Below are 11442 nucleotides of genomic sequence, written 5' to 3' on the forward strand. Positions count from 1 at the left end.
TTTTCTAACTTCGAATTTGAGTTCATAGTGGTTCACAAAGTAGGATTGATAGTGCGTGTTGTTGGTGAGTTTCGTTCAATCATCATCAAATCTAATTGCTTACAAGTGATTTATTTCAAATTTTGGAAGATCTCATTTGTACGTCTCCACTAAATCTTGAACGTGGGTGGTGTTCCGCCAAACATATGTAGAGTTTGTGAATTTGCGAGTTCGAAATTAATTTTATTTAGTCACATATTTTTTGAGTTTGGTTGGTTACACAACTTAAGCTCGGTTTAGTATATAGAAATAATTAATTAGTATATATATTTAAAATCATTACATTTTCATCAGCTGGTTTGCCCGAGAGGTTAAGGGGGAAGACTTAAGATCTTCTGCACATAAGTGCGCATGGGTTCGAACCCCATAGCCAGCAAACTTTTCTTCTCTTCTTCTCTCTCTCTTTCTTTTAATCACAAAACTACTATGTTCATTTTATACACTCAACTTTAAAATTGAATTTACATTTTGATATCTTTTCTACCATTAAGTTGCATAATTGTAGGGTTGAACATACCTATTACTAAAAACTCGAAAAACTAGGGTAAGTGTTCAAACTATTTTGCTAAATGAAAGTTACTATTGTATATACTAAAAGTTCATTTGTATAAAATTATTACTGTAAGTATGGCGAGAGCCAATTCATCCGACTTTAAGTTTAGGATCTTGTTGTAAAAGGTTTACAAACTCCTTGTAAGAATTGAAATTTTGTCTTTTATAAAATCAAGTCTATCTTCCTTAAATTTTACGTTGTTTTACATATTTCTTAATTAGGTGAGTGTGATAACCAAGTTTAAAACTTTTCTTAATTTTTAAAAATATTGATAGAAACTAGACAAGAAAATAATGAATTTAGAAATTAAAAATGCTATTAAATAATTATCAACTAAAATTTAAAACACATTCTATTTAAACGTTTTAGTTTTCAAAATAACTTATAAACTTCTATTCTATTAATTTAAAAAATAAAATTTTGTTATATTTATAAATAAATAAATTTATTTTATTGTATTTGAAAATAGGAATAGAAAATAAATTAAAAAAATTACAATTTCTTAAAAGTAATTTTATTTTTCCAAATAAAAATAATTTCACAAAATTTTGAGATGAGGTAAGGCCAAGCCACCGACTCCCGGAAAAAGTCTTCACCATTCCCGGAGGGATTTGGACCTTTTCGCCATATCAGTCTGGAAGATAGGACCGTCTTAACCACTGGTATTAATTTACTTACCTTTAATTTGTAGTTGTAATTCAAATCCTTATTTTTTAGTCCCACTATTCATTATGTTTATGATTTGATTACTCGAACACAAAATTATTAGCGAATTAATATATTGATTGTCCTCAACTGGGTGTCGCTTCTTTCACTCTGTATCCTCTCTCTCAATCATTAATGGGTCATTTTTAGATGATTCTGTTTCGCCTCTTCACTTACTTCTGCAAGCTCATTTGATTGGGAACCACCCAAGGTGCAATAGAAGAAGCCTAATCTGCTTTCATTTTTGCAGCTTTTTGGTGTTTTTGGGTTTTCCCCTTTTGTTATAACGACAAAATTTGAACTGGGAATTTGGATCCAGATGTGTTTTAATGGAATCGATCTGATTTAGAGCATTGGGTTTTGGATTTTAGCTTCATTGGGTTCGGTTTGTTCGGTTTTTTAACTGGGGGCATTGCGATCTTGTTGTATCAGAGATAAAAGTGGGGAAGAGGAAGATGAAGTTCAATTGGAAGCCACCGTTTCCTTTCAAACGCAACCATGTGCTGATTTTGAAGCTTGTTCTTCCTATTCTCTTACTGGGTATTGCTTTTCGTTTCCTCTTTGCCGGTTCCGGTGATGTTCCAGCAATTTTAGAAGCCCCTTTGACAGAGAGGATGGCGGCGCCGACGATTTTGGAAACCCCTTCAATTGAGAAGAAAGAGGTTCCTGCGATTTCGGAAACTCCTTTGTCTAAGAAGTCTGAGGATTTCGAGGAACCTGAAACTCCGGAGGATGAAAATCAGAAACCACTTGAAGGTGATGAACTGATGCTTGCTTTTATGTTATTCCTTATGTTCTAATCATCCCCTCAAAACGCTAGTATTAGGATCAAAGTTTTCTAACTAATTAGTGTTCTTGTGTAGTAGTGTCAATCAAAATATGGAGATTTTCTGTCTGTTCAATGCTTATGTTCTACTGCCATATCTTTCTTTAAGTTTGATGTTGAATGTTGGATTGGTCTGCTGAGAAGTAATGAATTGCTTCTCTGTTAATTTCTTGTCCACAACCTGTTAGAAGTGTACTGTCCATTTTCTTTTCATTTTCTCCCCCTTAGATAATGTAGTTTTGAAATCTAGGTTGTATTGAACTTGGTGCAGGGAAGTGTGATTATTTTGTTGGAGAGTGGATCCCAAATCCATCAGGTCCTGTGTACAATAACGAGAGTTGCCCCCATATTGAAGCCCATCAAAATTGTATGAAGAATGGGCGGCCAGATACCGAATACTTATACTGGAGATGGAAGCCACGAGATTGCGAACTATCAAAGTTTGATCCTCAAAGATTTCTTGAAATGATGAGGGACAAAACCTGGGCGTTAATTGGAGATTCAATATCTCGAAACCATGTTCAATCATTGCTGTGCATGCTATCGACGGTATGTAAGAATACTACATTCTTCTCTCATCCAGTCTCTTTGGTTTAGTGGAACAAAATTGTTGCTATACCATCCCATTCTAGAATAAAGGCATTGTAGGTAAATCATTCAAGCCTTTTCAATTTATAGCTTCATTTTCTTCTAAACGGTTGATGCTGATTGTCAATATGCGATACTAGTTTTTGTAGATGGATGTACATATATACAAGGAGTCTGTTAGAAAATGAATGCTGTGTGAACTACTACGATAAGTTTACTTCTAGTGAACTTCAATGTGGGTACATCTTTTCCTTCTGGCAAGTCAGTTTTTACCCATCTAAACTGAGGAAGTAATTTTGAAATTAAAGTTTTAATTTCTTCGAAATGATCCATGAATTCGACTAAGTGAGGTAATTAATATCCACAGTTTTGTGAGTTCTTTGGTCTTGTGGCTGGACAAGCTTATTTTTGTGGGTGTTGGTTTCTTGTAGCTCAGCAGTTTTTTTTCCTCCTAAAATCACTAAAAACAGCAATGTTTGAATTGCATTGCAAAGAATGAAATGGACAGAGAAGATGAGGTTCTGCGTGCCTTCAATTTTTCAATTTGACGATCTAGCACTTCAATCTTTTATCAGAATCACTTTTTTTCATGCTTGAAAAGTTTTCATATTGGAATCTGCAACTTAATCAAGTGGTTGTATACTTGTTCTTAGGTGGAAGTAGCAGTTCATATCTACCATGATGAAGGATACAAGAATAGAAAATGGAGGTTTCCATCATACAACTTCACTATATCAGTGGTTTGGTCACCTTTCCTTGCAGAAGCTGCTATATTTGAAGATTATAACGGTGTGTCTACATCTGAAGTTCAGCTGCATCTTGACAAACTCGATAAGAAATGGACAAGTGAGTTCCATCAAATGGACTACGTGATTATTTCTAGTGGAAAATGGTTTGTGAAATCTGCACTATACTATGAGCATAACAAAGTGCTGGGCTGCCATTCTTGCCCAAAAAAGAACTATACGGAGCTAGGTATTGAATTTGCCTATCGCAGATCTCTCCGGTCTGCATTAAACTTTATTTTAGCATCCAAACATAAAGGTATGATATTTATGAGAACATCAACCCCTGACCACTTCGAAAATGGTACGTGGTCTGACGGAGGAACATGTGATCAAAGAGCACCGATAAAAGAAGGTGAGATTGAACTGAAAGAACTGACCAAGATTCTGCGCGTTGTTGAGTTAGAGGAGTTTAAGAAGGCAGAAGTAAAAGCATCTCAAAACGGGATAAATCTTAAGCTTCTTGACCTGACCCAGCTTTCATTGTTGAGGCCTGATGGTCATCCAGGTCCATACAGAGAGTTCCAACCATTTGCAAATGACAAAAATGCAAAAGTGCAGAAAGATTGCTTGCATTGGTGCCTACCCGGGCCAATTGACTTGTGGAACGACGTAATTATGGAGATGGTGTTAAACGGATAGGAAACTTCACCACCGACATCAAGCGATGAGATTTTGCTACAAGAAGGTACACTCTGGATTTCTCTTATTGTAGGTAAATACCATTGAGACCATCTTCTGTAACAATGCTTTAGGAAATTCTTCTCAATTAGTATTAAAAACACAGCGATTTCATTGAGTTGATTAGTTACATATCTTCCTATGCATCGAATAGAGCATATTTCTTGTCCTAGTTGAGCATTAAAAGGGAATGATATGCATTGTTGTTACTTCTTATTCTTATGATTGAATCAGATAAGCAAATCTCTGTAACTATAGTTCTGAGTTCTTGTTCGAGTTTATCGGTTGCAGGAATGATTTTGTTCTGTGGTCCTATCATGGACATTGGAAAAAAAAGGTAAACTGAATTGCATTGAGAATTATATTATTTCAAATCTTATCATTTGATTTTTTTTTAAAAAAAATTAATCATGCAATCTTTTAGCATATTTAAGCAGTTATTCCATTTAGTAAATTTCAAGAATGCTTCCTAATTAATCAACCAAAGTAGGATTATTTTATCATGAAACTCCTTTCACCAATCACAAAAGAATCTTGACTGAGATCACTTTGTTAAGTTTTTATGTGTTCCTTTTACTTTCTCTCTCCTCTTCCAACCCAAAAATGCCTTCAATTCTTGATTTGAATTTCTTGCTTTTGTGAAGAGGAAGAATGAAGTTTTTTCTTTGAACCATAGATTATTGAACTTTTTTAATTGTTTGTGGAGACAAGAAGTATATTTAATTTTTAAACAAGGTCTTTATATATGCTCCACTATTTGAATATGTTACGATGCAAAGACCTCGTTATAATATTACTATTATTCTTTTTAAGTATGACTAGAAGTATATAGATTTGAACTACAAACCACTACCACAATGGTATGGCAATTATATTCGCGGATTAATTTACTCATTTTTAAAGAGGAAAATATAACTTAAACCGATCTTGAGCACTTTCTGAATTCCTATAAAAATAAATGGTTGTAAAAGCTTGGAATTTATTTCGGAACTTCAATACTCAATCTTCTTTATATAGTTTCAAATACTAGTCACACCTATTGGAGTAAACTGAATTGATTCAATTTTCTACCAATGTTCTTGAAAACTAGTTCATAGAGTTTACATGCATGGGTGTATTTCAAGTTGTACATAGCCAAATGCATTTGGTCAAACTATCCGATCGCTATTCTTTTTGAACAAATTCTTCTTGTTTAATTCTTTTTTCAAGTTAGGTAAGTAGTATTGCTCTTTCTAAAAAGAGAGACGTTAAATACCAATATCTATATAAATTTAGTGGCTTGATTATGAAATAGCTATGTCTGTTTATTCTGTATAATCTTATGAAAAGTTTCAAATATATTTCTAAATCGAATACAAATATCAAATTTTATTGACTCTAAAATTTTAAGTTCGTAAATTAGATGAATATAAAATTTGAATTTCGTTGATTAAATTTAGAAGTGAATTGATCAATCAATTGTGTATGCTATCAACTTCAACATCTTTGGTTCCTACCCGCACCTACACACATTGTAAAAAGAAGAAGAAGAAGAATTTTCAATCACTCTTTGTTACGGTGTGTTTTAATTGAAAATAACATTTGTGGTTCATACCCTTTTGCATTTCATCATAAATAGGAGAGAATAATGAAAAAAAGTAAAAGGGAGTTTATTTTCCCTATAGATATGTATATCTAAATAATTTATGAAAATTGCATGGTCAAATTTTTTAACTATGGGACCAAAATAATATTTGACAAATGAGTTTATGAAATAAATTGATACGTTTTACGAAAGAAACACTCGAAATCTAACCTTTTTAAAATCAATCTTTCAACGTTTAACTGTTAATCTCTCTCTATTTTGTGTATGATACAAAAATTATCATAATGCACTTGCTAATTCTTTTTACCTCACTTCCACCATGTTTGTCGCCAATTACCACCACGCTTTGCCAGCAATCTATTCTAGCAAAACTAAACCCTAAACTGACATTAACATACCTCTAGGGATCGATCTAGCAATGGTCACACCTAATAACCAATTGCATCGATTAACTGATCTACTGAATTCAAACAAATCGTAAAAAAAGATGTAAGTTGATACAGTTGCAAAACTTTAAAATTTTAAATTGAAATACTTATTATTGTTAATATTATGGAGAGTTTGAAGCATAGATTTTAGATTAAGATGAAGATGGAGAGGAATATTGATGTGAAGAAAAAGAATCGTCAAAGTTATAAATAAAAAACCATATTCTCATCCAACACGTTCCATCAAAACCCTGAGTCGCAATAAAATCAATCCCCCCATTCTTAAAATCCCATCAACAATGTCTTCTCCAAAATCAGCATTTACTCATCAAACTCCATTTGCTTAAATCCCACCGATTTCCGCAACCACTCTCCTTTTTTCCTCTTCAAAACCCAAAACCCATCATCATCATCATCATTATCTCTGTTTTCTTAATCCATGGCAGACCTTTCTCCGCCGGCTTCCTTTTCAAAGCTTTCTACCGACGCCGGAGCCGCTTTCGTCCTCGAATCCAAAGGTCCAAAATGGTTTTTTTTTTCTTTTTCTTTTTCTTTGTCCTCTTTTCCAACAGTTTGAATGAGGTGCTTATTAATTCTGGGTTAAAACAGGGCAGTGGTGGCATGCCGGATTCCACTTGACGACGGCGATCGTAGGGCCGCCGATTCTTACTCTGCCATTTGCCTTTCGAGGATTGGGCTGGGGAGTGGGATTTTTGTGCTTGACGGTCATGGCTGCGGTGACTTTCTACTCGTATTACCTCTTGTCTAAGGTGCTGGAGCTCTGTGAGAAACAGGGCCGCCGTCACATCCGCTTCAGGGAACTCGCCGCCGATGTCTTGGGTAACCGTTTTCTTTTTCCTTTCAAATATGCTACTTTGAGTGACATTGTTTTACTTATTTTGGATAAATTGCAAAACCAACCGTCATTGTAATTTCCTCGAACCTTCCCTCGAGGAAAATGGGACATGAAAATTTCTAAAAGTGTTAACATTGGATCTTAGAAACTGAACAATCAAATCAAATGAAAAAAAAAAAAAATTGAACTCTTCAAATTTATACAATTGTTATTATTTTTATGTATAAATTTGAGGATTCAATTTTGATATAGAAATGTTAATAATATAATTGCAACAACAAACACTTCTTTTTTCTTTTTGGTATTTGCAAAAAAAATTTAATGGAAGAGTGTCATTGATTATAAAATGGTTAAATGGTAAGAAAATATATTCTTCAACCTCAAATTTGTTGAACTTTCCGGAAAATATAGAACATTACCCTAATTGTTGGTAAATATTTCAAAACAAATTTTTTGAAGTATAAATTTATTATAATGCGATGAAAATTGAGATTTAAATTGATGGACAAAGATTTAAAATATAACTTGAAACTTAAATATTACTATATTACTCTTTCCTTTTTCTTTAAAATTTTAAATCAATATTTATTTTTAAGATAGTTTTGAAATATTTATGAAAAACGGTAAAGTTGAACTTTTAAAAGAACTATGGTATTTTTTTCTTTTACAAAGTTTAGGAATAACTTTTTTATATATAATTTATTTATTTAATAAATGGGTTATTTAGACTCTGAATTTTCGTATTTGTTTAAGAATACTATTCTTTAAAGAAATTGTATTATTACTTTTGAAATTTCATAAATGTTTGATACATAATGTAGAAGTTTTTCTTGGGACGAAAATTAGAACTTAAAATGAGTAATAGAAATGTATGAAATGATATCAGTGATAGAAAGTTATGATGGCATAACCTAATTACTAATTAGAAGTTCCAATTTTTAACTAATAACGTTAAGGAATTTTCAATTCTAAAAAGTTGTTTTTAACTAAACATTTTGGGAAGATAAACAAGAACATTATTACTTTTCAAAGAATACAGTTTTCTTTTTCAACAAATGTGAAAAAGTAGAGTATTTTTATACATACACTTTAGCCTAAATACATATATTAATTTAAGAGATACTTGGTATTTTTGTTTAAAAATAGTTGTTGAATAGGTTAAAAATCTAATTGACATAGAATTGAAAATTCACAAATCTTTAAGGGAAAAAAAAAACATTTTTAGAACTCAAAGATCTATTAGACACGAAATAAAAAAGAAAGGTTAGAAATCTATTAGATAAAAAAAGAAAATTTGTAATTAAATACAAACCTTCTATTAAAAGAAATAGAATCTCATACGATTGGTAATTTTTTTCAATTTTATGTCTAACATGTTTTAAGTATATTCAACTAAACATAATTAAAATATTGAAAAAAAAACAATTTTTCTTTTTAATTCATAAGATGCATAATTGAAAGTTGGAACTTGAGAACAATGATAATATAAATTTTATTAAAGTATCATTTTTTTATGAATTTGTGGAATGCATAATTGAACATTTGTAATTTAATTTGACTCAAGAATCAATAATGAGACAAAATAGAAAAGAATTGGATAGAAATGTTGGGAACATCATCATTTCATTGATCCATTCATATTCACATTGAATTCTCACTAATATTCATCGTACTTTGTTAAAAATTTAATCCTCTTCTTCTTCTTGTCTGTGTTTGGGTGTCACCTATAAGCTCTCTTCGTGCTTGATCACTTTCTTTTGTTTGCTTTAGTTTGTTCTAATCCAGTTTGGTTCAACTTAAGTAAATGTCATATCCCTCTTTTGACTCTCTTCTTCCTTAAGAGTCGTCGGATGAGGCTATATATATATATATATATATATCGTTTATTTCTCGAACACTCGTCTCAGGATTGTTTTTGGTGCCTGAGATTGTAAGGGCGTTAGATCATGTACATGCAAGTCAATTATTTCTCAATTGGTATTAGATCATTTTTCATTTCCTTTTGGGAGCAGTGTTCTCGTATGCATCCTCTTGGCACCCTAGCTAGCCATGAGCTTGGACCAAACAAAAGTTTCGGCTCTTGTCCTAAGACAACTCTAAACACATTATTTGCATGAAAATAATTGTTATTGTTTAGAAAATTTCGACAAAAGTTAATATTGAGATCGAGATTAAATACAAAAACTAAATTTGAATAAATTTCAAAGTAGTTTTTTTAACTGAAATTGAAATATAAATATTTAAGAGGCTAGTTTTTTTTTTTTTTTTTTTTCTTTTGGGGAAATTAATAGGGTCAGGATGGATGTTGTATTTTGTGGTGTTCATACAAGCGGCCGTCAACACCGGCGTGGGAGTGGCCGCAATCTTGCTTGGTGGGGAATGCTTAGAGGTATATAATTATATCTTTTTGCTTTTTATTCATTCATCCCTTAACTTTCTTTTGTTTTCATCCTTGGCTCTATTTCTTTTTCTTTTTCTTTTTAATTTTACAGTTTTATGCTTACTAATTTAAGTTTGGTTACTGTGACAATGTTTTATTATTTTTTTGGTGATGAGAGAAGTTGATGTATTCAAACATTTATCCAAAAGGGGAACTGAAATTATACCATTTCATAGCTGTGGTGACTGTGGGAATGATTATGATTTCTCAACTTCCCTCTTTCCACTCCCTTAGATACATCAACTTCCTTTCCCTTCTTCTCAGCCTCGCCTACGCTTTCTTCATCGCTTTCGCTTCTATTCTTGCAGGTTTGTTTTTATAACGTAACGCCTCTCTCTTTTCAAACCCCTTTACCCAGAAATAATGCATGCATGCATGTTTTACATTTATTTTGGAAATGATTAAAGTTCGCTTTCGTCGTATTCAAAATAACTCTCCAACATGTTGATGTTTAGTAGCATGCAGTAGTTAATTATTGAAAAATGTTGATGCATATACGCGTGTAGGTACGTCCGATAACGTTCCTCCAAGGGATTATTCTTTGGAATCCACACCCTCTGCTAGGGTTTTCAGTGCCTTCACGTCTATCTCTATCTTTGCTGCCATTTTTGGCAACGGCATTCTTCCTGAAATTCAAGTAATCTTTTTGCATTCTGCTTAGTAACTATTTATTTTATTTTTCATTTTTAAGATAGAATTCTCTATTTTTCTTATTTTTTCTTAAAATAGTGATATAATTGAACATATATCTGAACTTGATTATTAGCTTAAACTTTTGGGTTCAAATATATATCTTTATTTAACAACCTAAGTCATAGAAACATGATATACAATACAGGCAACTCTTGCACCACCAACAGGTGGGAAGATGGTAAAAGGGCTGATCATGTGTTACATTGTGATCTTCATCACATTCTACTCATCTGCAGCTTCAGGCTATTGGGTGTTTGGCAACAAATCCAATTCAAATATCTTGAAAAACTTATTGCCCAAAAATGAATCTCCTTTAGCTCCCACTTGGATCCTCGCCCTCGCCGTCCTTTTCATTCTCCTCCAACTTCTCGCCATCGGAATGGTATACATATTATACTTTCCATCGGATATTGTTTTTAGTTTTCTGTTAATTAATTAACCTCATATATATCATAATATACCTCAGGTTTACGCTCAAGTGGCTTACGAGATCATGGAGAGAAGATCAGCAGATGCTAAACAAGGAGTGTTCTCAAGAAGAAACCTAATTCCTAGGCTGATTTTGAGGACATTGTACATGTCCTTGTGTGGTTTTTTTGCGGCTATGTTTCCGTTTTTTGGTGACATTAATAGTGTCGTTGGAGCAATCGGGTTCATTCCGCTCGACTTCATTCTTCCGATGGTTCTTTACAATATTACGCACAAGCCTCCGGTGACGTCGATAACTTATTGGGTCAATGTCTTCATTGTTGCTGCCTTCTCTGGTGCAGGGCTGCTTGGATGCTTTGCTTCTATTAGGAACTTGGTTTTGGATTCCAAGAAGTTTAAGCTCTTTAGTAGTCATGTGGTTTGATTTTATTCAAGCTGTTTTTTCTTTGTGGAATTTAACTAACACAACAACATGAATGAGAAATTACAAATAAACTAAGTTTTTCTAACGTCATACCTAAGATTTACTTCTATCTTGAACCTACGTTTTGTGGACACGAATCATCCATTCTTGAACTGAATGGGTTATCCTCGACTCTACATTGGACCAAGGCTTAAAGATGACTTCTCATGGAGTCGACTTATGACTCACATATAAAAATCGATAATTAAGTGGGAAGAAGACATGTGCCTGTGTTGCAAATTATGTATTTTCTATTATGTGAATATAACATACACATATATTTCTATCAAAATTTGGACTTGAACACGTATTAATTGCTTTATAATACTTTACATTATCAACCCAACAAATCATTTATTTGATTTGAAAGA

General features: G+C 32.7%; 2 protein-coding genes and 1 non-coding gene across 3 annotated transcripts; all 3 read left to right on the forward strand.

Moving 5' to 3' along the window:
• Positions 1–332: 332 nt before the first annotated feature.
• On the forward strand, positions 333–415 carry TRNAL-UAA (transfer RNA leucine (anticodon UAA)). Its single transcript has one exon. It is a non-coding gene; the product is annotated as a tRNA-Leu (tRNA).
• Positions 416–1155: 740 nt separating this feature from the next.
• LOC103482812 (protein trichome birefringence-like 23) lies at positions 1156–4429 on the forward strand. Its single transcript, XM_008439157.3, has 4 exons — positions 1156–1254; positions 1730–2053; positions 2395–2672; positions 3365–4429. The coding sequence occupies exons 2-4, from the start codon at positions 1753–1755 to the stop codon at positions 4136–4138; spliced, it is 1353 nt and encodes a 450-aa protein (XP_008437379.2). The 5' UTR covers positions 1156–1254; positions 1730–1752; the 3' UTR covers positions 4139–4429.
• Positions 4430–6342: 1913 nt separating this feature from the next.
• On the forward strand, positions 6343–11119 carry LOC103482813 (probable GABA transporter 2). The gene is made up of 7 exons (XM_008439158.3): positions 6343–6708; positions 6800–7030; positions 9338–9435; positions 9608–9794; positions 9993–10123; positions 10325–10561; positions 10646–11119. The coding sequence occupies exons 1-7, from the start codon at positions 6630–6632 to the stop codon at positions 11030–11032; spliced, it is 1350 nt and encodes a 449-aa protein (XP_008437380.2). The 5' UTR covers positions 6343–6629; the 3' UTR covers positions 11033–11119.
• Positions 11120–11442: the final 323 nt, after the last annotated feature.

Source organism: Cucumis melo, chromosome 9 (genome assembly GCF_025177605.1).
Source record: "Cucumis melo cultivar AY chromosome 9, USDA_Cmelo_AY_1.0, whole genome shotgun sequence".
In the NCBI taxonomy this organism is placed as follows: domain Eukaryota; kingdom Viridiplantae; phylum Streptophyta; class Magnoliopsida; order Cucurbitales; family Cucurbitaceae; genus Cucumis; species Cucumis melo.

Coding starts and splice junctions, on each gene's coding strand:
- LOC103482812 (XM_008439157.3), top strand. CDS start 1,753: ATGAAGTTCAATTGGAAGCCACCGTTTCCTTTCAAACGCAACCATGTG. Junction 2,054..2,394: donor AAATCAGAAACCACTTGAAG/GTGATGAACTGA, acceptor AACTTGGTGCAG/GGAAGTGTGATTATTTTGTT. Junction 2,673..3,364: donor TGCTGTGCATGCTATCGACG/GTATGTAAGAAT, acceptor ACTTGTTCTTAG/GTGGAAGTAGCAGTTCATAT.
- LOC103482813 (XM_008439158.3), top strand. CDS start 6,630: ATGGCAGACCTTTCTCCGCCGGCTTCCTTTTCAAAGCTTTCTACCGAC. Junction 7,031..9,337: donor ACTCGCCGCCGATGTCTTGG/GTAACCGTTTTC, acceptor GGAAATTAATAG/GGTCAGGATGGATGTTGTAT. Junction 9,436..9,607: donor TTGGTGGGGAATGCTTAGAG/GTATATAATTAT, acceptor TGATGAGAGAAG/TTGATGTATTCAAACATTTA.